This window comes from Phaseolus vulgaris, chromosome 2 (assembly GCF_051622355.1).
Source record: "Phaseolus vulgaris cultivar YP4 chromosome 2, ASM5162235v1, whole genome shotgun sequence".
Classification (NCBI taxonomy): Eukaryota; Viridiplantae; Streptophyta; class Magnoliopsida; order Fabales; family Fabaceae; genus Phaseolus; species Phaseolus vulgaris.
The window spans coordinates 10,461,821-10,486,489 of record NC_143499.1 but is presented as its reverse complement, the minus strand read 5'-3'; the positions used below and the strand labels follow the sequence as shown (position 1 = coordinate 10,486,489).

Genomic DNA, 24,669 nt, shown 5'->3' with positions numbered 1-24,669 from the left:
TATACCAGCCACTAGCCACTGTACTCACACCCATATATAAATATAACTATGCATGGCACTGTTGGTGTAATTGGTTTTACATAGAGAAATAATACTGAGTCTCTCTCTTCCCACTTATTCTCTCACTATATTCTTTTTCTCTCTCTCCCCTTTTACTCACAAATAGTTCAGTTATAAGTTTGATTAAATTGTTGTTTGCATATTTTATGATGTTATTTGTGTCAGCACAATAATAACAATATTGTCATCATACAATGCTAAAGACATGCATAAATGAATAAAAAAGAAAAGTAAATTCAGACATTGCATTTCCATCTTCTACTTTATAATTAAAAAACAACACTTACTGGTTGGTTTCGTGGTTCTGGAAGGAAACTACGACTTCTCATATTTTGAATTTTGGATATGAAAATAGAAAACGAAAAAGGTGTTTGATGGGATAAAAGTGAAGATAAACGGGAGAAAAAGATGCAATTGTGCAATGTTCCTCAACAAATCTCATTTTGCAATATTTAGTTTTGAATTATAAATTTTTTGAATTTAAAAATAGTGTTATCTCTTTTGAGATATAAAATTAAAAGTACTCACAAAATGACAAATATCTACTCTCATATATTTTTAAAATAATAAAATAAAATATAAATATAAGGATAAAATTGGAATAAAATAAGAGGAGAATCCTTTATGTATAGATTTGTGTTAGAAAATTCAACCCATTAAATAAAGATCAGAAAAAAGACGTATAAACCTATTGTATTAAACTTTTAGGTTGGAAATTATGTGAGTTTAATTTATATTTTATTATTGTTAAATCTTTCTAATAAATCTCCCTAAAAAAACCAACCATTTGAAAGACTAGAATTACAAGAAAATATGGTCAATTATAAAGACAACCTCTCCCATTTCAGGAGGTTACACTTTTGAACAATATACACATTATATATGAGGTAAGGTTATGTAGTTAATCAGTATCTTCACCAGTGTGATGAAATGTAAACTTATACACTAGAATATAAGACGTGGCTAAGTGAGTGATGACATAGAAGGCCATAATAATTGTGCAGGTCACACAAGAGGTGCTTTTGTAGCAGAATATTTTCAACCTCTCAATCCCCAACCCAATTGAACAGGGCATATAGTTCACCTTGGTATTTAAGCTTTGACTCCATCTTTTTCATTCATCATTTGGTGGGTCAATGGGTATTTCATGCCTTGCTCTATTGTACTTCTCCCGTAGTTGCTTAATTGGGATGAAATCTCCAGCTGAATCCATTCCATAGAATAGAAAAGAGATGTAGGGATGATCAAATCTTCCCTGGACACCAACAAAAGTGCAAATTAAATGATAGAAATAATAGCATAGTGCATGGCTTTCAAGTATAGATCTATCTACTCACCATGTCTGGCTTATCAGGTATTAAAAGATTATCCTCTGGAACTACAAAAGAATACCAGAAAAATCAATCTGCAAGTTACTTGTATTCAGAAAGAAACCAATAACTATGCACATCAAAGCAATTCACTTCTGAGAAAATGTAAAAGATAAGCAATACTAAACAAACACCATTAAATGTAATGTAGATAAACACATAAGCCTGAAGAATTAAGTAATCCAGCTTTACCATATGCCACTAATAGATTTGGTTCAGCACGTACATCAACAAGAACCTAGACATTATAAAAGAAAACTGATTAAATTCCAGCAGTAGCACACTTCTTGGACAGAGCCAGTTCAACCATTAGCAAAATGAGATAAACTAAGATGGCTATGGATCAACATACAACTTATACACTTCCAACCACATTGTCTTGCATAAGTAATCATGAAAATGATGTTTTAACCAAAATGTCTTCTCAATACGAAGAGAAAGAATTTAAAGAAGCAAATGGGTCCTTCCGCCACCTTAATGAAGCCTATCAAGCTATAACAGATATTATCAAAGTCAACCTTCAAAAAATAATAGACATATGACAATGATAATAAGGTTTTCCAGTGTTAATGTTAATTACTTCCTATGCTCCATCTATGTTAACAAATTCTAAATTCTAAATTGAGTGATTTTTTATATTCCAATAAAAAAAATTATCCTTAATTTGTGTTCAAAATTAATTACTCTCTCGATCAAAGTACTGCATTCATTTAAAAAATAGACTATTTCAGTAAAGCTGTTTTAAAAATTAGTGTATTTATTATTCTTCTTATCATTTGTGAAAAAACCTTAAACTATACTCATTGGAAATGAGGGAGTAACAATTAGAACACAGTATTTTATTGCATAATCTACTTGTTGAAAGGATTAGTAACAAAACAAGTTGAAAGGATTAATGACAAAACAAAGTAACAGAGAATGGTAGTGTACTGGTACTATGTTGAGAGGAGAGAAACGGAGAAGAAATATAATGAATTCTAGATATACATACGAATATTTTTATTTACAAGGAAAAATAGATATAATAACAAGGAACAAAGTCAATATCTAATAGTACAAAATATTTAGTAAGATATTTACTTAAGCCTTCCCCTTCAAGTTAGAGATTATGTAACATGAGGGAAGCTTCTTTGTTACAAATGTCATGAACACAAGACCGCTGAAGTGACTAAGTGAATATTTGGTTTTCCTGGACATAACTTTCTCTTTGTCAAAGTTACAATCATTCTTCAATATGTTTTGTCCTTTCAAATCATAAACCTTTGTTTCGCATAATGCTTTCGGTGTAGACGGTTTAGTGTGTTATAGTGTGTAGATGGTCTCCCATCAGATCATCTAGTCCTGGTATAGAGATAGAAAGTCTTTCTTTTATATTGTCTAGTCTGGTCGTTCAACCTCTATGTTTGTACTAGACAGTCTGATGTGTCTACATTAACCATCTAACACATCTTAATGATGAATTTATTTTGTTGGAGTGGTTGGAAGCAAAAGTTCTCAAAGAAACCACATGGTAATTAGTTCTCATGAGAGAAATGCTAGTGGTAAAGAATACTTTTTTGAAAAATGTTGGCAGTAAAAACCACGCTTGCCAAAAGTAGTAAATAGTAATGTTGGTTGGAAGAAAAAAACAGCTTGAAAGTTGTTAGGGATGAACAGTAACATCAGTTGGAAACAACTTGCGGGGAAGTCATCGAGAGTGAACACTAACACAAGCTATGTACAATGACGAATAACAATGTATCCAGCATGAATAGTGATTCAAGACCTCTGCCACGGAACAATTGATGTCACCTGCAACAATCTCCTCCTTAGGAATTGTGTCGCTAAGAATCGAACTCGTGACCTTGGCTCTAATACCAATTATTGGATTGAGCACTTGCCACTAGGATGAAAACTATAACTGATAGTCAAGATGCAACTCTTTCTACTTAAAAGCGTAGTAAGCGCCACGATTTGATTGTGACTTGACTTATCTGACCTCCGTCACGGGACAATTGATGTCATCTGCAACAATGCTACTTATTCTCTATCATGTTTTTAATCTTATAAATATGTGATTGATAAAAGTTGTGTTACCCAATCGATCTATTATTTTTTAGTAGTTATTGTCGTTGTTTAACTTTCTCCTACATTGTTACTTTATAATGTTTTTTACCTCAATTTTAATTACTTTATTGGCATAGTGAATTATCCATCACAATTCTTAAAAATCATTTTTTTTGTCTAGTAGATGCTTACTTAAGGAAGATTGTCGGTGATAATCTTATTGAAGGAATATACATGTTGTCTGTTAAGTTTTTTCATCAAATAATTATAATTTTGTTTTCGTTAATAATAATAATACAAATATTTATGTTTTTTTCTTTTTAGAATATTGATTCTTGTAAGAATGCTTTTGTTTGGCATTCTAAATTTGGATATGTCTCTCATAAAATTGTTCAACTTTTGAGTAATGAAATTCTTTTTGGTATTCCACATATTTTTTCTACTTTAAAATGTTAAATTTGTCCTCTTGCTATGTTTTGAAAATTATCATTCACTTTAATCAGTAAGGTGTCTCAATCATTATTTGATATATTACATTGTGATATATGTGAGCTTTATGGTAGACCTACTTATGATGGAATGACAAACATTTTTTTCTAAGATACTTTATATAAATTTTCTTGTGTGGAGAGACCTCAACAAAACTCAACAGTTAAGAGAAAACATCAACATCAATTGATTCAGGTCTTATTTTTTTCAATCCAAGTTGGTGGGACTCTGTTTACACTACTACCTTTCTAATTGACATGGTTCCCTCTCCGGTACAACAACAAAAATCACCTTACCAAATCCTATATGGATCCAAACTTAATTATCACTCTTTAAAAACTTTTGGATGTTTGGCTTATGCATGAACTTGGCTCTCCTCCATAAACAAATTTAATGTTTGCACCATTCCATCTATTTTTGTTGGTTATCCTAGAGGTTACAAGGGATACAAATGGTACAATCTAGAGACTAAACAATTTTTTATTTGGGAATGTGCTCTTTCATGAAAAAATTTCCTTTCAAGATGTGACTTCTTCTAGAGATTTTCCTTTTCATTGATGCTATGGTAATTCCTTTTCTCGTTGCTAATAATTTGTCCTTGGATACTTCTATTGTTCATCAATGTAGTGAGTCTAATGGTGCATCTGAAACATCAATGTAGTATTGATGATCTTGAAGCCTTTGTTCGGAGATCATTGAAAGTGTCTAAGAAACCATTTTATTTGTTTGACTATGTGTGCTCTAGAACGTCAAATCCTTATCTCTATTGATAATTTTTCTAGAAAAACTCAATTCAAAATACAAAATATTTGTCAATCAAATTTTCACTAATGAGCCTCAATTCTATCGTCAAGCAATGTCCAACTATGAATGGAGAGATGTCATGGATCTAGAGATTAAGGCTTTGGAAGATAATGACACCCAGTCTTTAGTTCTCAAAGGTATTACAGAGAGTACATATGGGTTTTCAAATTGAAATATGTTGAAGATCTCACATCGACTAGAGATAAGGATATTTCATAGTATATAAGTGAGTGCAAACCTTACTTTATGAGTTAGTTTTATAAGGTTGAGTTAGGGTTAAAGTCCACTTCTTAACATAGTATCAAAGTCATCTGGAGTCTATCTTAGCGAAGCTTGTTGGACTTATTAGACTACCCGCTATCGGAATACCCATTGTATAATTTCACACACGAGTTGGCAGGTCTCGATGCGAGGGGTGTGTTAGAGATCCCACATCGACTAGATATAAAGACATTTCATAGTATATAAGTGGGTGCAAATCTCACCTTATGAGTCAGTTTTATAAGGTTTAGTTAGGATTAAAGTCACTTCTTAACAAAATACAATGTTGATGGTTCAATCGACAGATACAAAGCTCAATGGGCAGCCAAAGGCTACACATAATAGGCTAAGATTGATTTCTCAAACACTTTTTCACTAATTGTCAAACTTACTTCTGTAAGGGTCTTATGGGTCTTATTAGCTATTATTGGTATTAAGAAGTGAACTTTAAGCTTCACTCAACCTCACAAAAACCGGCTTATAAGGTGAGGTTTGCACCCACTTATGTACTATGAAATGCTCTAATCTCTAGTCGATGATACTGATTTCTTAGGTAGCAAACCGGTTACACTACCTATGGATCCCAATTTAAAACTCAGTCTCAATGATGGTGACTTATGTACTTGATCATTTTCAAACTAGACATTACCTTTGCAGTTCACACACTAAATCAGTATATGAAGAATCCATTAACAACACATTTAACTCCATCCCACCACTTGTTACAGTACTTGAAGTTCACTCCACATCAAGGTCTTTTTTTCCAAGATACCAACAAATATCATCTTTCGGCGTATGTTGACGTAGACTTGGCAGTTGTTTAGACACCATGAAATCAATCACTAGCTTTTGTGCTTTCCTTAGTAATTCTTTGATTTATTAGAAGTCTGTCAAACAAGGTACACTCTCCAAATCTTCGGTAGGATTAGAATATCATGCTTATCATCAATGACCAATGAAGTGGTTTAGCTATAATAATTACTCAAACATTTTGAAGTTTCAATTGACACAACTATGCTATTTTACAATAACAAATTTGTCATGGACCTTGCTTTTAACCCCTTCCACCATGAGAGATTTGAACATATAGATATTGGTTATCATTTTATTCGGGAACTTGTTCAAAAGCAATTCTTCACTCTCATTCATATCAAAACTAAGCATCCAATAATTGATATATTCACAAGGACCCTTCCTACCAGTTCCTTCAATCGTTTCATCGACAAGTTGAGAATCATAAACATCTTTTGTCCAACTTGAGAGGATATTAGAATCAAATATAATTAGATAATATATACAATAAGTTATTTTGTTTCCTTTAATATTTAGTTTGTTAGTATATTGCTATTTGTTGGAGATCCCACGTCGACTAGATATTAGAGCCTTTCATTGTATATAAGTGGGTGCAAACCTCAACCCTATGAGCCGGTTTTATGGGGTTGAGTTAGGCTTAAACTCCACTTTCGTAATACTATTATATGTAGTGCTCTCTCATCTGTAAATAGATATTTTGATTCAATGAATTCTTTTATTTTCTTTCTCTCGTGATAATTCTTGCAAATGCAATTTCTATGAAGTTAATCAAACCTGATAAAATGGTTGAGTGGAACCACGAGACAACTTCTTAACTTGTGCATTGTCCATCCATGAACTTGATTCACTGCATACCGGATCCATTCCACAGACCACAGCTCTATAGCCTGCAACGTATTTTGAGCAATCAAAATGTAGGAAGCGGAATGGAAATCGTCAATATCCAACTTATGATTGTGTACATCAATGATCCATATGAAAGATTTACAAGGTGTCAATGAAGTTATTTTTTCCTGCATCATCAATATTTTAGTTCCTGACCCGATGCTGGGAATGGCAATTATTGCAACATAATTATTACTTTATCTATTGCAAAGCTTCAGATTACAACTAAGAAGCATCATTTTCATTGTCAGATCATCTTGCATACTTGAAAATTAATAATAGTTTTCTGTACTAAATGAAAGGTATTTCAACCACTTACCAAATTTTTTATGTCTCACTTTTTGACCCAAGCGAAATGCATATTGTGCATTTTCATGAGCCAAAGCTTTAGCTGATGCAGCTAGAGACTCTGCTTCAAGTTTGGAAATTTCATCCCGTAATTCAGCAGCCAAAGCATAATTCTCATTCTCAACAGCATTCTGAAGGTCTGAACTGCAAGGAAACAAAAATCACTGTCAGTATTCAAGTTGACCCACAGATAAGTGGAAGGGGAAAAAAGGCAATTTATCATGATGAAGAAATTAGCTTGACACAAAAGAAGAAGAAAACTCACCGAAGACGTATAATACTTAGACCTTTATCTTGAGCTTCACTTTTTGAAGATAATCCCCTTTTTGACTGTTGTTGCTTGATTACCTCTTCTTCAACCTTCCAAAAACATCCAAACAAGCTGCAAGTCATTCAATGCTCCAATTCCACAAAATTTAGATCTCTTGAAGACTTGTATATAGACAAAGATAAACTGATGAACATGTTATTGCTGCAAGCTATAGAGGGACTAGATTCCTATGAAGGGTGAAAAAAAAAACGACAGAAAATAAAATCACTGACAGAAACTGAAAAGTGTAAATTCAACCTCAATTAAGCCTACACAATCAACCAAACTCGTATATCCATATAGGATAGGATAAGTGGCAATTTATCTAACCTCAGTAAGTTTGTTTCTCAGTTGCTGTGCAGTGTCATACTGCTCCATATTTAAAGCATACTGAAATTCAAAGTTCCAAACAAATGAAGCATTAAAAACTGTTCCATGAAATTGAAATAACCCCTACCCTACTTAACTTCTTAGGGAGGAATAAAAGCAGCCGGACCTGTACTCTTGTGGCCAAGTCTAGCTGAAAGAAGAACATCAAGATATCCTCATTAGCACTCTCACTGTGCTCTGAACTTGAATCCAACCCTTGTTCTCCCCCTCTAAACATCCATGCTGCTTCAGCCTTAAAACCACTGTGCCTTGAAACATAAGGGTACCCAATCAAGAAAAAGCTTTGCACAGAATGGTTCCAAACCAAGTGTCTGCCGGAAGCAGAGGTAATTTGGGATCTTTTTGATGGCTCAAAGGGTGCCATCCAATATGGGGATGATCCACATAATCTGCTCTTTCCACAAGTAGCTAGAGTACTCAATGACACACTTTGCACCATTTTGTGCGGGAAGCAAAAAAATTATTCCTCTCCCTAAAAGGAAAAATAGAAACTCAAATTCACCCTTTCCTCCAGAGAAGAATGTTCCTGCATTAATGAAATTACACGAGGGGAAATTATGCAATTTCAAAACCATAATATGCAAATTCAATTATTCAATATGCACACTCCACTGAAAAAGCAGAGAAAAAAACTCACTTTTTCATCAAAGTTAGTGAAATTTTGGTTAAATTGAACTTAAACTAAACCGTTTCTTATCTGGTTATTGCGAGAGAATAGAGGATTAGAAATGGAAGCTAGAAATAACAAGAGGGTACTGTGTACATGAGTTTTTCTTTTCAGAAAATTAGAGATAGGTTTCCCCGGGAAATAAACAGAAAAACATTACCAAAAAGCAGTGCAGAAAAGGACGTAGGAAGGATTTCAAACTGCGACGATGGCCTCACAGTCACGAGCAACAAAGCAAATAATAATATCAAGAATACATAAAAGTTAAAAAAAATGTAACGAGTATATTGAAAATTTCAGTTACTTTTTTTTAACTGAATTTTTTAATTATACTTTTTAGTGGTCTCATCTCAAGAAACTATAAAAATATGGCTAAGTAGTTAATTTTATGGTGTCAATATAAACAGTATTTATTTATTTTGGTAATTAAAAGTAGTTTATTCAGATAATATAGTTTGATTTCTCAGAAGACAATTGTTTTTAGAAGCAAGTAAGATTTAAGTTTGAGTTTTACGCAGAAAGGGAATTATATTTACTTTGTAAATGCTGCTAATTTAAACTAATTGTGAAGTTAAAATAAAATACTGATAGTTAAACCCAAAATATAGAAGCTGGAAGATATAATTTTTTTTTTAGTGTTTAAGTGTAGATGTTTATGCTAGGGAGATAAGACCTAGAGAACTATTGAATGACTTTGTCTCCTTCCTTCCTTCGGGCAGATTATTAGAGCTTCACTGCAGTTCTTCTCGTCTTGATGCTGCACCCTCAGGTCTCGGTCGCTCTATCTCAGGTGAATCCAAATGAGGGTACTTGCAAAAGGCACTCCGACGCTCAAGTCAGTAAAAAAGGGATTTGACACTCGAGGTGTATAGTGATAAGACGTACCTTGTTCTTGGGATATGTGTTATTAATATTATTTTAATGAACTTACCTTATTCGGCCGGATTAGTGGAGTGGATCGCACTTAGAGAAATATTACCTAGTTCTTAATGGTAGTTTAACTTTACTGACCTTGATTTGAGCGTTAATGGTTTAAGTGAGTCAGTCGGCCTGCATGGACGTGCCAGCCTCGTTCGGCTCGGTCAAAGAGACCGAGTCAAGGTACTTGAGCGTTCGGTCCATACCAGTACACTTGCCCCCCATGCTCGAGGGTATTTAACCCGAGAAGTCTTCTTGGCCGATCGGTGGATTGGGTGCTTGTGACGGCAGTTGGGATATATCGGGATCTGATGTAACGAATGGGCTCTTCGATGTGATGTTTTGGTGGCGCCTCTGCACCTGATATGACCCTCATTAATGAAGGGTTTTTTTACTCCAATTTTTGGTATCTTTAGGATCGTTGGATCTTAGGAGATCTAACGGTTGAGGTGATTGGGGCGTTTCGTATTCCAAGACCCTTAAGGGTATAAATAGGGGCCTTCATAGTGTTGAGGCACTGTTTCTTTGTGCGTATTTGCTCCGATAGCCGAGTGATTTAGTGTCTCGCCGAACGATCCTTGTATCTTTACTCGTCCTTTTAGCTTTTAAAGAGGTTAGTTATGTCTTCTTTGTCTCGTCCCACTTCTTCTTCTTCGGGTCCCGCTTCTCCTCTTCCATCTCTTCCTTCTTCGTCTTAGTCTTCTTCTTCTTCATCATCGTCCGATTCTTCCACGACCGAAACTCTGTCGGTTGGGGCAATTCAAACGTTGCCCCATGTGGGAGTGGTGAGAGAGGATGACCCGATTGGTGCTTCTGATCGGTCGGGTGATTCCGAGCAGTCATCTCCTCATGGGTTTGACAGGGTGGATCCGAAGGTGACCCGGATCACCTGCTCGTTTGTGAAGAGGGATGTGGTTGCTAGTTTTTTGGACCAGGTCTGTGTTTTGAAGCCGGACGTGAGTCTGGACGTGATAAGCATCGAACCTTGTGAGCCGACCGATGTGGTTTGCTCAGCTCGGTCAACTACCGAGCGTCCTTTCTTTTACATGTATGCTTGCTTGTTTTTGGACTTGCATGTTTCTCTTCCTTTCGATAACTTCACGGTGGGTGTCCTTTGGGCACTCAACATGGCCCCTACGCAACTTCATCCCAACACCTGGGCGTCTATCCAGGCCTCCCGCCTTATCTGTGATGTATTTTGTCTTTCTCCTAGTCCTTCGACTTTTCTTAGTTACTACACTTCTCACCCGACCAGTTGGCTTTGTGGCATTCGTTGGTTGGTTGTTCGGGCAACGTGCTCCTTGGCTCCTTTTCCACTTCTTATAAGAATTTTGAAGAGAAATTTCTTAAGGTTTTCATTCGCCCCGAGGGAGCGAATTACTTTTTTGATGAAGCCGGTCGGTCCAAGTTCCCCTTATCTTGGACCAGTAAGCCGACCGAGTTTAAGGAATGGCCTCGTCCGCCCCCGAGCGTCGAGGAAGAAGAGATTTATTCTCTTTTTGATGGGCTCCCTCGTAAACTTCCAACGCGGAAGTTGGTGGCTATTTACATGTCGCCACAACGCTAGGAGGTCTCCGAGGGTACGATAACTTGCTTACTCTCAGTCGGTTTAGATATTTTCTATTTGCTTTTGGTGATTTTAACTTGTATTGTTTGATTTTTGCAGAAACCATAAGCCGAGAGGTGTCTCAGGCGAAGAATTTAGTGAATGTTTTTGGCGCGAAGGCTCTCGAATGGGGTAAGGGTCACTCGATCATAGATATAGCGGCCGGGGGCATTCATGCATCTGCTGATGCGGGTTCTTCGGTCCCTCTTGCTAAAGGCAAGAAAAGGCAGCGGGAGGGGGGGGGGGGGGATATTGCAACCACTCTTCAATCCCTGGGATCCTTGCCGACACCTCCTCCGCCATTACCGTCTCCTATCCTGGTGGACTCGCCACCGATTGATAATTTCGGTCGTCCTATTGAGATCGTTATTGTCGAGGGCCGCCAACAGAGTCGTTGTTGAAGCGCCTAAGTCACCTAGGACCTTGTTTGAGGCTGATGTACGCTTCTCCAAAGGGGTGAAGGTAGGCATTGGTTCTTCTTCACATGCCATGGTGAAAACCATTCCAGAGGAGGATCTGAACAATGGCTTGGAACTATTTTGTCGTGGCCTTGTCTTGACCTGCTTGGGTGCTGATGCCCATGTTCGGCATAAGGAGGAGGTTGTATGACTGAAACACGAGTTGGTTGAGGCTCACCATAATCTGAGGCAGGCCAATGAGGCCAACTCGTCTTATGGGGAAAAGCTCGTTTGGTCAGAGGTTGACCGCGAGTTTGCTGAGGCCCGGGCGGCCGAGTTGGAGAAGAAGAACCAGGAGACAATGACTAAGAATAGAAAGCTGAAGGAAACCTTGGAAAGGTATGCTAGCCGAGTCTCTTTGTTGGAGGCTGAGAATCAAGATCTGCAGGCGTTAAAGGCATCGATTAAGGCAGTGCTTGACAAAAACATAGACGAAACTTTGGTCATGTTAGGCCAAAGTTTTGATCAGGTTGTTCGATAGGCCCACCTTCTCTATGGCGATCCTCCTCCATCTGGTAGCTTTGACGCTGAGATGGATGTGTATGACGGCCGGATGCTGCCTTGTGGGGAGGTGGAATCCTTGAAGGCTGTTGCCGAGGAGACCGCTGCTGTTGCCGAGGAGACTGTTACCTCTGCCAAGGATGAAGGTTCTTAGGCCTCTAGGCTTTTTCTTTTTGAACTCTTGGCCGGGTTATGGTCTTTTTTTGTTATTCTCTCCCCCTGAGGTTGAGGTGTGGCCTCCCCCTTCTTTTAATTAATGCATTAGTCGTTTTCTCAATTGAAAATTTTGCAAGTTAAAACATCGGTCGGCTATACAAGTCTTTGAATTTAAAACATCAGTGGTCGATATTTGCTTTTGTAATTCTTTTTGGTTTGTAATTAACGAGAAATTGAATTTACTTAGTGTCGGCAAGGTATGCCTGTTAGGGCTTCATCCCGACCGAGCTAAGTTAAGCGATCTCAGCAGGGTATGCCGATTAAGGCCGTGTCCAGCCTGAACCAGGTTAAGTGATTTCGGCAGGGTATGCTAGTTAAGGCTACGTCCAGACCGAACCGAGTGTGAGGTATTGGCAAGGTATGCCAGTTAAGGCTACGTCCAGACCAATCCAAGTTGAACGGTGTCAGTAGGGTATGCCGGTTAAGGCTACGCCCAAACTGAATCGAATGTGAGGTATTGATAGGGTATGCCGATTAGGGGTACGTTTAGACCAATCCAAGTTGAACGGTGTTGGTAGGGTATGCCGGTTAAGGCTACCTCCAAATCGAACCGAATGTGAGGTATTGGCAGGGTATGCCAGTTAGGGCTACGTCTAGACCAAACCAAGTTGAGTAGTGTCGCCAGGGTATGCTAGTTAGGGCTACATCCAAATCGAACCGAGAGATGCGAGCAGGACACATTGAACAAAATCGTCTCTATATAACCTCCCTGACCGACGTGGCTGGGCGAGAAAGAGGACGTAAACTTTATTTCTTTAGTTGTAATAAAAATTGAGGTGCGTGACATTCCACATCCTTCGTACAATTTTGCCTGAAAGCCATTCTAAATTATAAGCATCCCCCATTGCGATTTCTCGGACTCGAAATGGTCCCTCCAAGTTGGACGAGAACTTTCCTTCGTTTCTTCTTGCGTCGCTTCGCATCCTCCAGATGAGGTCTCTCTTTTGAAAGCTCCTTGATCGGACCTTGGTGTTGTAACGCCTTGACGCTCGAAGCTTGAATGCGGTCTCTTGGATCTTGCTTTTACGAAGCTCGCTTACCAAATCGAGGTTAACCGCTAGGCTTTCCTCATTTAAGGTAAGGTCGAACATTTGCCTTCGGATGGTGAGCTCGCCCACCTCGACTGGGATCATTACATCGGTCCTAGACGTTAGGTTGTATAACGTTTCTTGTGTGGTTGTCTGAGGGGTGCATCTGTATGCCCATAAGACCTCTGTCCATCGACCTTTCGCTTTGTCGAGGCAATTCTTCAACTCGTTCAGAATGAACTTATTTGCAGCCTCAGCTCGACCGTTGTGTTAGAATATATGACCTTTAAACAAGAGGGGGTTGAATAGTTTTTAAAGAATTTTTGAAAGCTTTTGAAGGTTTAATGAAATTCCGTGTATAAATCTAGAACAAGAATCAAGTTAGCTTAGAACATCAACAATTATACAGCAAAACAACAGAAAAACAATTGATTGTTTCTTCGAAACAATCGGTTGTTTATATCAGTTGAAATATCAAACAGCTTAAAATAGAATTTAAAGGAGTTCAGGGTAAGAGAGAATCACACAAACAGTTTATATTGATTCACTCTTAAGCCAAGAGCTACATCCAGTCCCCAGAAACCACTGGGTAAACCACTATGCAATCAAACCAAATTACAAAAACACAACACACCAAAGTAGTGACCTTGAACCCTTCAAGAAACACACTACCTTTGGCAAATCACACCAAGAGTATTGATCTTGAACACCTCAGAACACACAACAAGGGTTTTAAAAAGGTTTTAATTCACATTAGTTTTAGATTCAACAATGGAATGGATCAAACTTTATTCTACCCAGATCCCACCCAAACACAACAACAATACCAACCTTTTGTCAAACATCTTGGATTTGGATTCTTCAAAGCACTTGATCACTTTTGATCAACAATCTTCCCCTATTTGATGAAGACAAATCCTCGGTTGCTTGTGTTGATCTTGATTGAATCTGAAACAACACCTGCAAAACCAAAAACTATGCAATCCAGAGCATCTCTAATAGCAGGTTATGATTACACAATAACTAGATGATGCATAAACACAAAAGCAGAAAAACCAGCCAAAATCTATGCCAAAACACACCAAAACTGCAGCACCAAACCAAACCTTAAAACAAAGTTATAGCAGGTTATAGTGGTTTTTAAGACAACACATAAACCATATTCTCCCCCTATTTTTCTTCACAAATAGAATTAAGAAGAGTGAAAAACAAAATAGTTCAAAATAAAGCAATAGAAGCATAGAAAAAATAACAAAACTTGGCTTCAATCTTCTTTTCGATACTGTAGCTCAGAAAGTTGGTTTTGAACAGTTTCAACCTGTTCATAAAGGGTCTGAAAATGTGTATCCATGCTTTGAAATTTGTTGTCAAAGTTCTAGAAGTTTGTAGCACAAAGCTCATGAATATTCCTTTGATTTTCAGCAATGTTGTCCAACCTATTGACCATGAATCTCTCAAAAGAAGACATTGAGAGAATTCTATTTCCTTGATTTCCATCACTTGTTCCAGCACCTATGTCAGCAGCAGGTTGGTCTTCATCTTGAGCATCATCATCAACCCCTTCATCAACTTCTTGATATTCTTCGTCATGTTCACCATGTGCACCACTTGATGAACCACCATGTTCACCATCCTTGCTTGCCCATCTTCCACCAATCTTGGTAAAACACATCTTGCTTAGTAAACCATTGTTCACTTCTTGTGTTGATTTCACCAATTAAGATGTATCTTCTTCAAGATCTACTTCAAAATACTTTATGAATTTAAAAATCAAGATGGCATCAAGATAATGATAGTCACTTAACCTCATAGATTTCTGCATGTGTTCCTTGATGATATGGATCCAATTGATCTTGACTTTGCTCATAATGCACCATGGGGACATGAGGCTGTGTAGCATTTTTGGTTTAGCATGAGGGAGGGGGCCGAACTCTTGGCATTTGGCGCATTTCTTCACGTACTCGCCGCAGTCTCCTTGGATGGTCGGCCAATAGTAGCCCGCTCTAAGGACCTTAGCAGCCATCGTTCGTGCCCACGAATGGTTACTGAACACCGCCTCATGTATCTCGATAAGGACATACTCAGCTTGCTCATTGGTGATCCACTTGATCAGGGGGGCCGAGTAGCCCCTTTGGTATAGATCTTCGTTTGTCATGGTGTACCAAACGCATTGTTGTTTCACCGTCTTCTCTTCTTCTGGCTTGCATGTGCCGTGCTCGAGGTACTGGATGAAGGGGGCCATCCAACTATCGATTTTGGTTTTGGCTATTGCAAGGCATTCGGTTTCTGACACGCTGGGGTGTCTTAGCCATATTTGTATGACTCATCGTTGGTGGATTTTCTTCTTTGTGATTGAGAGCCAAGATAAGGCGTCGACCCTTTTGTTTTCCTACCTTGGTATGTATTCCACAGATGCCTTGTGGAAGCGGGTGATGCTATTTTGGGCGGCATGGAAGTATCGTTGTAACAGGGGTTCTTTCACTTTGAACTCCTCTAAGATCTAGCCGACCATGACCTGGGAGTCGCTTTTGCATATGACCTTGCATGCTTCCATGTCGTAGGCTAAGTTTAGCCCAGCGAGCAAGGCCTCGTACTCAGCTTGGTTGTTGGTTGCCTTGAATCTAAATTGGAGTGCTTGCTCTAGGAGGAGATCGCTCAGTCCTTCTAGGACGACTCATGCTCCACATGTTGTTTTGTTTGAGGAGACATCCACATAGAGCGTTCATCCGGCCGACAGGTGTGGCAGCGGGGTAAGCTCGACCGAGAAGTCGGCCAGGCACTGAGATTTGATTGCCCCTCTCAGTTGATACCAGATGTCAAATTCAGAGAGCTCGACCGACCATCCTATCATTCGTTCTGCAAGATCGGGTTTGGATAAAATTTTAAAGATGGGATAATCGGTCCTTACCGTGAAGGAATGGTTTTGAAAATAAGGGCGCATTTGTCTTGCCGTCAGGACTAGAGCGAGAGCCATATTTTTGATCATTTGGTACCTCGTTTCGGCCGCATGGAGTTTCCGACTAACGAAGAATATCAGTCGTTCTTTGCCTTCGACCTCCTATACCAACGTGACATTGATCGCCTCCTCCGAGACCGCCAAATACACCAGGATGGGCTAGTCGGGCAATTTTTGGATGACTGATGGAGATGTTAGAAAATCCTTCAATTGCTTGATGATTTTCTCGAATATGTTTTCCCAGCTGAACTTGGGTGCCTTCCGAAGTAGCTGCACTATCGGCTTTGTTCGTTTGGCCAATCGGGGGATGAACATGAAGAAGGCTGTCAGGCGCCCTAGGAGTTGTTGTACCTCCTTGATGTTCTTCGGACTCCTCATGTCTATGATGACTCGACATTTGTCGGGATTAGCTTTTAGCTTTTGTAGCTTCAAACCCAGGAACTTCCCTCCCTCAACCTTGAATATGCACTTTTCGGGGTTGAGCTTCTTATTAGCGCCCTGAGGGCTTTGAATACCTCTTTAAGGTCCTCTACATGTTGGTCAAAAGAGTCGGACTTCACGACAATGTCGTCCACGTACACCTTTACACACCGACTGATCAACCCTCGAAAGATCTTATCCATAAGGCGTTGGTAGGTCGCCCCTGCGTTCTTGAGGTTGAACGACATGACCTCGTAATAGTAATTGGCGTCGACCGTTATGAAAGCTATCTTTTCTTTATCCTTGGGATGCATACATAATTGGTTATACATAGAATAAGCGTCTAGGAAGCTAAGGATCTTATGGCCGGCCGCCCCATCCACTAGCCAGTCGATGTTCGGTAAGAGGTAAGAGTCTTTTGGGTAGGCGCTTTTGAGGTTCCTGTAGTCGACGCACATCCTCAATTACCGTTCGGCTTGGTAACCATGACGAAGTTGGCCAACCAAGTCGTGTACTGGGTTTCGCATATGATCTCGACCGATAGAAGCTTATCGACTTTTGCTTTTGCTGCTAGGGGTTCTCATCATCGTAATCTCTCTTCTTCTGGACGATCGGTCGTGCTTCTTTGAACATTGATAGCCTATGTGTGATGATAGCTGGGCTTACGCCTATCATATCAGATGGTGTCCATGCAAACAAATCTACATTCTTCTTAAGCGTGGCGTGCATTATTTCGGCCTCAACTGCTGCCATGGTCGTTCCATTAGTAGTACTTCACTCCTTGTTCAGGAAGGGTACTCGTCGCTGCTCTTTCATGGCTTCCAGCCTATCCTCGATTGTCCGAGGGTCGAGATCCACCAATGCAAAATTTGGTTCGAACAGCACCGACCGGGCCTCTCGGGGTGAGCGGTCTTTCCGAGAGGATTTTCGCCTTGGAGAGCAGCCGTTCCTCAGAGGCTCTACTTTGAGGCTTTCAACATAGCATTCCCTTGCTTCCTTCTGGTCAACGTGGACTGTGAGATTATCTCCCGCCAATGAAGGAAATTTCATTGCCAGGTGAGGTGTTGATACGATCGCCATTAGCCGGTTGTGGGATGGTCGTCCGAGGAGGATGTTGTAAGAGGTATTGGCGTTAATTACCAAATATCGAATCTTGATCGTCTTGCAGCTCTTTTCCTGACCGAAGGTGGTGTAAAGCTTAATGTAGCCCTTGGTTCCCACCCTCTCACCCGAGAAGCCAACCACATGGTCGTCGTAAGGCACCATCTCGGCCTCGGGTATTATCATGGCCTTGAATGTTTTCTAGTAGAGGATGTCTACTGAGCTTCCTTGGTCTACCAAAGTCTTTCTGATGGTGAATTGTCTATATCAACTATTATCACCATCGGGTCGTCTTGCCGATAGTCTACGCCTTTGAAATCATTGTCTATAAAGGTGATGGGTGGCATCCTTAGTTAGAATGTCACCGCATTCACCTGGTGCACCGCTCGGAGGTGCTTCTTTTGTGTGTTGTTTGTACTTCCTCTGCCGGTGAAGTCGCCAACTATGGTGTTAATGACCTCTCGGTTACCCCTTCTCTCGGCATCCCGAGGAGGATCATCTCTTCGTGGAGGGTCATCTCTTCGGGATTGGCAGTCTTCCCTGCGGTCCCGATCGTCCCTGGTTCATGGAGGTGACCGTCTTCTCTTGGCGGGCTCATCTCTGCGAGGGGAGTGCCTCATATCTCGGCCACCCCTGAAGAACCGGCATAGGTGTCCGGATGGGATGAGCTCCTCAGTCTTGTCCTTCAAAGCTTGGCATTCCTCAGTGGAATTGTTGGATATTGTGTTTTTTGTAACTGCATAAAAATGCACATAAGTGCACGTGATATTTTATTCTTTTGTTTTAATTGTTGATTTAATATTTCTAGGTAACTGCTCATAAAATCATTTAAGAGTAAGTTATTGCAAATACTATAAATGTAATTGTTAGCAAAGATAATAAAATATCTTCCTTTGATTTATTCTAAAACTACAACAATTGATATCAGAGTTATCTTCTTGAGGGATCTGTGAGGTTAGTAGAGTGCATAAATGGAAGGAGGTTTCAATTTTTCAACATTGGCACCATCTGTCTTTGATGGAGACAATTATCAAATGTGGGCTGTTCGTATGGAGACCTACCTAGAAGCATTAGATTTATGGGAAGTTGTAGAAGAGGAAATTCAGTCCCTTCCAGAAAAACCTACTGTGCCACAAATAAAATCATAGAAGGAAAAGAAGATGAAAAGATCAAAGGCAAAAGCATGTCTATTTGCAACTGTATCTCCTATGGTATTCACAAGGATAATGTCCTTGAAGTCAGCAAAAAAATATGGGATTACCTCAAGGCAGAATATGAAGGTGATGAGAGGATTCGTGGAATGCAAGTGCTGAATCTAATAAGGGAGTTTGAATTGCAGAGAATGAAGGAGTCACAATCCATAAAAGAGTACTCTGACAGACTTCTAAGCATTGCCAACAAAGTGAGGTTGCTTGGATCTGTGTTAAAAGATTCAAGAATTGTGGAAAAATTGCTTGTACAGATAGGTTTGAAACCACCATAACAACCCTAGAGAACACAAAGGACCTATAAAAAATTTCTCTTGAATAGCTCTTAAATGCTTTACAAGCACAAGAACAAAGAAGAGCCATGAGACAAGATGGAGCAATAGAAGGAGCCTTAACAGCCAAACATGAAGGTGGCTAGAGAAACAAAGGTAGCAAGATCAAGCAGAACCAACAAGAAAATGGAGAAGTTGTTGCACACAGGAGAAATTACCCTCCTTGTAAGCATTGCAACAAGTTAGGTCATCCACCGTTTAAGTGTTGGAGAAGGCCTGATGCTAAGTGCAACAAGTGCAATCAACTTGGGCATGAAGCTATCATTTGTAGAAACCAAAGTGAGCAACAAGATGTAAACCAAAGTGAACAACAAGATGTAGATGCTCACATTGCAAATGAGGAGGAGGATGTACTTTTCGTTGCAACTGGTTTCTCCAGCAATATTTCAAGTGCATCTTGGCTAATTGATAGTTGATGCACAAATCACATGACTTATGACAACAAATGTTTCAAGGAGTTGAAGCCTTCACAAATTTCAAAGGTCAAGATAGGCCATGAGAGTCAAATTTCAGTAAAAGGAATAGGAACCATTGTTGTAGCAACACATTCAGGTACTAAAACTATTACTGATGTGTTATATGTATCTGACATAGACCAAAATTTATTGAGTGTTGGTCAGTTGCTACAAAAAGGCTTCAAGGTATTTTTTGAAGATAACCACTGTTTGATCAAGGATACTACATGACAAAATTTGTTCAAGGTACAAATGAGAGGCAAAAGTTTCTCATTAGATCTATTTCAGGAGGAGCTAACTGGTCAAGGGCTTCTCAAGATGCAAAAATCTGAAATGGAAGATGATCCACCAATTATAGGCAATCGATTACTCTCTGACATATATCATAGATGTAACGTTGCAGTATGTGAACCTGCTGATCACAAAGAACCTGCTAATCACAAAGAAGTTATCAATGACCCAAAGTCGAAAAAGAAAATGGAGGAAGAGGTGTATATGATTGAGAAGAACAAAACTCGGGAGCTTCTTGACATACCTCGAGATAGAAAGGTACATCAAATGGATGTCAAGTCAACATTCCTAAATGGATTTCTTGAAGAAGAAATTTTTGTTGAGCAACCTAAAAGTTTCATTGTGGAAGGAAAAGAAGAAAAATTTTATAAGTTGTCTAAAGCTATTTATGGATTAAAAGATGTTCCCAGAACATGGTATAACCGAATTGATGATTATCTTATCAGTTTCGGCTTTGACAAAAGTCTTTTAGAATCTGCACCTTATGTCAAATCAAAAGGTGTTGAATGGAGATTAAGCAAAGCGAGGATGATTTTTTTTTTTTTTTTGTGAAGATTTGTTTACCAAGCCACTTCCAGCCAACAAGTTTGAATTCTTAAGTCAGAAGATTGGAATTTACAGTTCAAAAAATCAAGGAGGAGTGTTGGATATTGTGTTTTTTGTAACTGAATATAAATGCACATAAGTGCACGTGATATTTTATTCTTCTATTTTAATTATGTTTTAATTTTTGATTTAATATTTGTAGGTAATTGCTCATAAAATCATTTAAGAATCAATTACTGCATATAATATAAATGTAATTGTTAGCAAAGATAATAAAATATCTTCCTCTGATTTATTCTAAAAACCAATAGGAATGCCCACTGTTATGGTGATACCAACACAGCTTCCTTTGGTCGGCGTTGTTTGGGCTGACCACCTCTGGGAGGAGGAATTAGCTCGGCACTGAGTGCCTCATCCAAGATTCCCCCCCTCTCGGGGGGTATATCTTGAGAATCGACTTCTTTGGTCTCCTCGATTATCTTTGCGTCTGTCACCACGTTGGCCAAATCGGCTTTGGCAGTCCTTTTCATCCTTGCTTTTCTCCCTGCTGGCCTCAGCATGGGCTTGGTTGCGGAACTCCCTGAGTTCCTCCAGCTGCATGAACTTAGCAGCTCTCTTCCTAAGTTTGTCCAGATTGGTGGCTGGCTGCATACACAGATTATCAACAAATGGTCCAGGTCGAAGGGCTGTCAACATATGGTGCATGGCCACGTCCTGACTAAGGTTTCAGATGCTCATGGCCACCTTGCTGAATCTGTCAATGAAGGTTATGAGCAAATCTCCCTTCTCCTAGCGGATGCCTACTTGGGCGATAGAGGTCAGGTGATGTGACCTGCTGGTAGCAAACTGAGTCTCAAACTTCACCACGAGTATGGCGAAACTGTCAATGAAATTGGGTGGGAGCTTGGTAAACAAGCTGAGGGTTGCTCTCTTTAGAGATGTAAGGAACACTCGGAATAGCACCGCGTCGTCCGAGGTGTAGAGACTCATGTGGGTAGTGTAGGCATCCATATGCTTGTTCGGGTCAGTAGATTCGTCGTACCGATCTCTGTTGAAACCTTTCCACTTGTCCGACAATGAAATTTCAATGATAGCATTGGTGAAGGGGTGTCGGCGAGCCGAGTCCAGTGTGACAGTTGTCCTTGCCGACTTGTTGAGACATGATTCACCATCTATCTCATGGGTGGGGACCTTGTCTCTCGTCTCCTCCACCGGTCTCGGGTTGGGAGGGGAGGTGTAGGGTCTGCCGACAACATTGGTCGGTCCAACAGATTGTCCTCCCTCCATTAGTTTCTTCTTCATCTCTTCATTCTCCTTTCCGAGAGCCTGCATCTCTTGTTTGTTCTTATTGCCAGCTTCTTCGGTCTTCCTCTTCATCTCGGCCATCTCTCTCTGTAGAGATAGCAGCAGCGTTGCCTGATCGGCTTCAGTCATCCTTTCCATGTTTCTGGTCGAGACCATCTACTTTCATTTTTCAGCTAGTTTCTTTCGGCCCCACGGTGACGCCAATTGTTCCTACTAGGAAGATGAGACTTAGAGAACTATTGAACCGGATTAGTGGAGTGGATCACACTTATGGGCATATTACCTAGTTTTTAATGGTAGTTTAACTTTACTGACCTTGATGTTAGCGTTGACCTTGATGTGAACGTTAATGGTTTAGGTGAGTCGGTCGGCCTGCATGAACATGTCAGGCTTGGTCGGCTCGGTCAAGGAGACCGAGTCAAGGTACTTGACTGTTCGGTCCATACCAGTACAATAGATTTTTTAATAATGGAAAATGAGATTATTTGATTAGAAATGGTATTGTTATAAAAGGGTGAATAAAGAAAATGAAGAAGTGCCTAGTTCTGAAACACTTACCTGCATGACTTTGAATTCAGGTAGAAATATTTGATAAGATCAGATTGAGTTTTCTAACTAGAGAGAAGCTTCTTGCACATTAATAAAGGTGCAAGAGTGTGCCAAAAAATTATTTGAGAGTGCAACACTAGCAGCACCGAGTACAAATTCTTATTTGAATATGTATACTGTTAGGATTGATTTATGTTATATTCATATTCAATTGTGATTTTATGGCTTTATCTCTTAATTTCTATTATGAGTGCTTCTCAAAATAACTCAGAGATAGTGCAGGATAGTTCTGGTGAGGACTTGTTCACAGTACATGAAATAATATATATGTATATATATTGATGACTCACAGCATCAGTACAAGATAAAATGTTATACATTACATCCACATGTACCAATATGACTGTACTCAGATAAGTTTATATTTTAGACATGGCTCTTGATGGAGGAACTGTATCCACTCTGGCCATCATAGTACCTAGACCACAGCATAATACCCCCATATTTGGAAGAGCCCTTAATTGCTGGAAGCACTTTGGAAGTAAGGTCATCCACATCAATGAATCCACTGCCAGCAGCAGCAGAGGAAGCTGGTAGCCCCAAGAAGATCTTGTTGGCTGGAATATCAGAAGTCCATTGCTTCCATGCATCTTCCAGGTTGGTAATCTCACTAGAGAATTGGCAAGGAGGATTGTTGTAGAATTGGACCCAAACATTGTCAAAAAGACCTGCAAAAAATTATATTTGAAATATGAGAGAAGGGGAAAGAGAAATATACATTATATAAAGAAGAGAGTAGATGAAATGATACACACATATATATTATTTTTAAATGCTTAATTAATACTTTTACTTTTTCTCATTCTTATCATATCATATTAAATATAATATCTGTAATTTTTCTCTCTATCTAACTATCATTGAGCATGTTTGAGTATCCATATATAACTTTTCTAAGTAATATGACAGGAGGAAAAATTGTATGAAGATTCTATGTTGTTTGTATGGTCTTACAATTAGAATTAAAGCTTCAATTCAATCAAAATGTTAAACTATAATTTAAATTTTAACCAGGGAACAACAAAATACTATCATAAAATTGTATGTAAATTATATGTCTTATGACAGAGGATAGAAATAGAAAAAAGATAGGCATTATTTAAGTACCTGTCTTGAGGGCATTTCCTATCCAAGAATCAGGAAAGGGGCACTGAGGGGCTGCTGTCAAGTATACTTTTCTTCCCTTGTTGCTGTACCCTTTGAGGTACCTTGCAAGATCATCCCAATAGAGGTTTGATCCTCCTTCAATGTCAAAGTCAATGCCATCAAGAACAGCAGGTCCAAGAGGGCGAGAAGGAGAGGTTCCCCCCAAGAAATTGTTCCAAAGGTAAGTGGCCACTTGCCTTGCATCTTGAGGAGATGCAAGTGAGTAGCTACCAGCACCTCCTCCCAAAGACAACAACACTTTTATGCCTTTGGCTTGGCAAGATTTGATGTCTGAGCTCAACTTAGTGCAAGCATCACTATAGGGGTCACAATGACCAGCAAGGTTTATCATTGGGGTTTGGCCATTGCCAAATGTTGGCAAAAAGGCCAAGATGGCAAACTCATAGTTCCCTGTGGCACATGCCTCTGCTAGGGTGCCTTCATTGCCATTCTGGCCCCAGTACACTGCAATGCTGCCACCATTGGAACCACTTGCTAGTGCCAACAGTGCCAAGGTGAAGAATGAGAATGAGGTTGCCAAGTTTGCCATTTCTGTTGAAACAACTACACAAAAACAAGTATATGTTTTCTTTTGCTGATGCATGGTGTTATCAAAATGACCTTTTTATAAGGGTAACATAGCACAACATGCACCTGAGACCGTGGATTGCCAGTTACTTCATCTCACAGTCCAATATTTCAATTTTTGATGTTGATATTCATATTGGAGAAGCACCGTGCCAATTACCCAATCTCACTATTGTTTCCACTCCACTTTTGCACATACAATCATTACACTGGTCAAAATGCAACTCAGGGCCAAATTTATTATTAGGCTTGTCAATTTTTTTAAAATTTATTCTAATACAAACTCACTTAATTCTATTCTCCAATATTTGAAGAAAAATAAAACTATTTTTTTACCACAAAGACCAGTTCAACTTCAACTTTAAATATAAGTTTTGATAGTTTTTTTTTCTCACTTTTATCAATTCAATTTCATTATTTCAAAAGTTTTAATTTGACCAAGTTATAATAATAAATAATCATATCGCAACTTTTTTATTTAAGAGTATAAAACTTAAATAACAACCTAAACATCTTTTTATTTGAGAGCATAAAACCTAAAT

General features: G+C 39.1%; 2 protein-coding genes across 3 annotated transcripts; both read right to left on the bottom strand.

The window, feature by feature from the left end:
• Positions 1-861: 861 nt before the first annotated feature.
• Positions 862-8,745, bottom strand: LOC137810624 (uvrB/uvrC motif-containing protein). 2 transcript variants are annotated; one of them, XM_068612003.2, is made up of 9 exons: positions 8,604-8,745; positions 7,883-8,302; positions 7,717-7,776; positions 7,342-7,436; positions 7,048-7,220; positions 6,618-6,730; positions 1,623-1,668; positions 1,398-1,438; positions 862-1,315 (listed from the first exon to the last, which is right to left on the bottom strand). In XM_068612003.2, the coding sequence occupies exons 2-9, from the start codon at positions 8,213-8,215 to the stop codon at positions 1,175-1,177; spliced, it is 1,002 nt and encodes a 333-aa protein (XP_068468104.1). In that variant the 5' UTR covers positions 8,216-8,302; positions 8,604-8,745; the 3' UTR covers positions 862-1,174. The 2 variants fall into 2 exon arrangements, with proteins under 2 accessions (XP_068468104.1, XP_068468105.1); XM_068612004.1 differs by having other exon boundaries at positions 8,414-8,640.
• Positions 8,746-22,647: 13,902 nt separating this feature from the next.
• Positions 22,648-24,154, bottom strand: LOC137810623 (acidic endochitinase). The gene is made up of 2 exons (XM_068612002.2): positions 23,501-24,154; positions 22,648-23,061 (listed from the first exon to the last, which is right to left on the bottom strand). The coding sequence occupies exons 1-2, from the start codon at positions 24,141-24,143 to the stop codon at positions 22,760-22,762; spliced, it is 945 nt and encodes a 314-aa protein (XP_068468103.1). The 5' UTR covers positions 24,144-24,154; the 3' UTR covers positions 22,648-22,759.
• Positions 24,155-24,669: the final 515 nt, after the last annotated feature.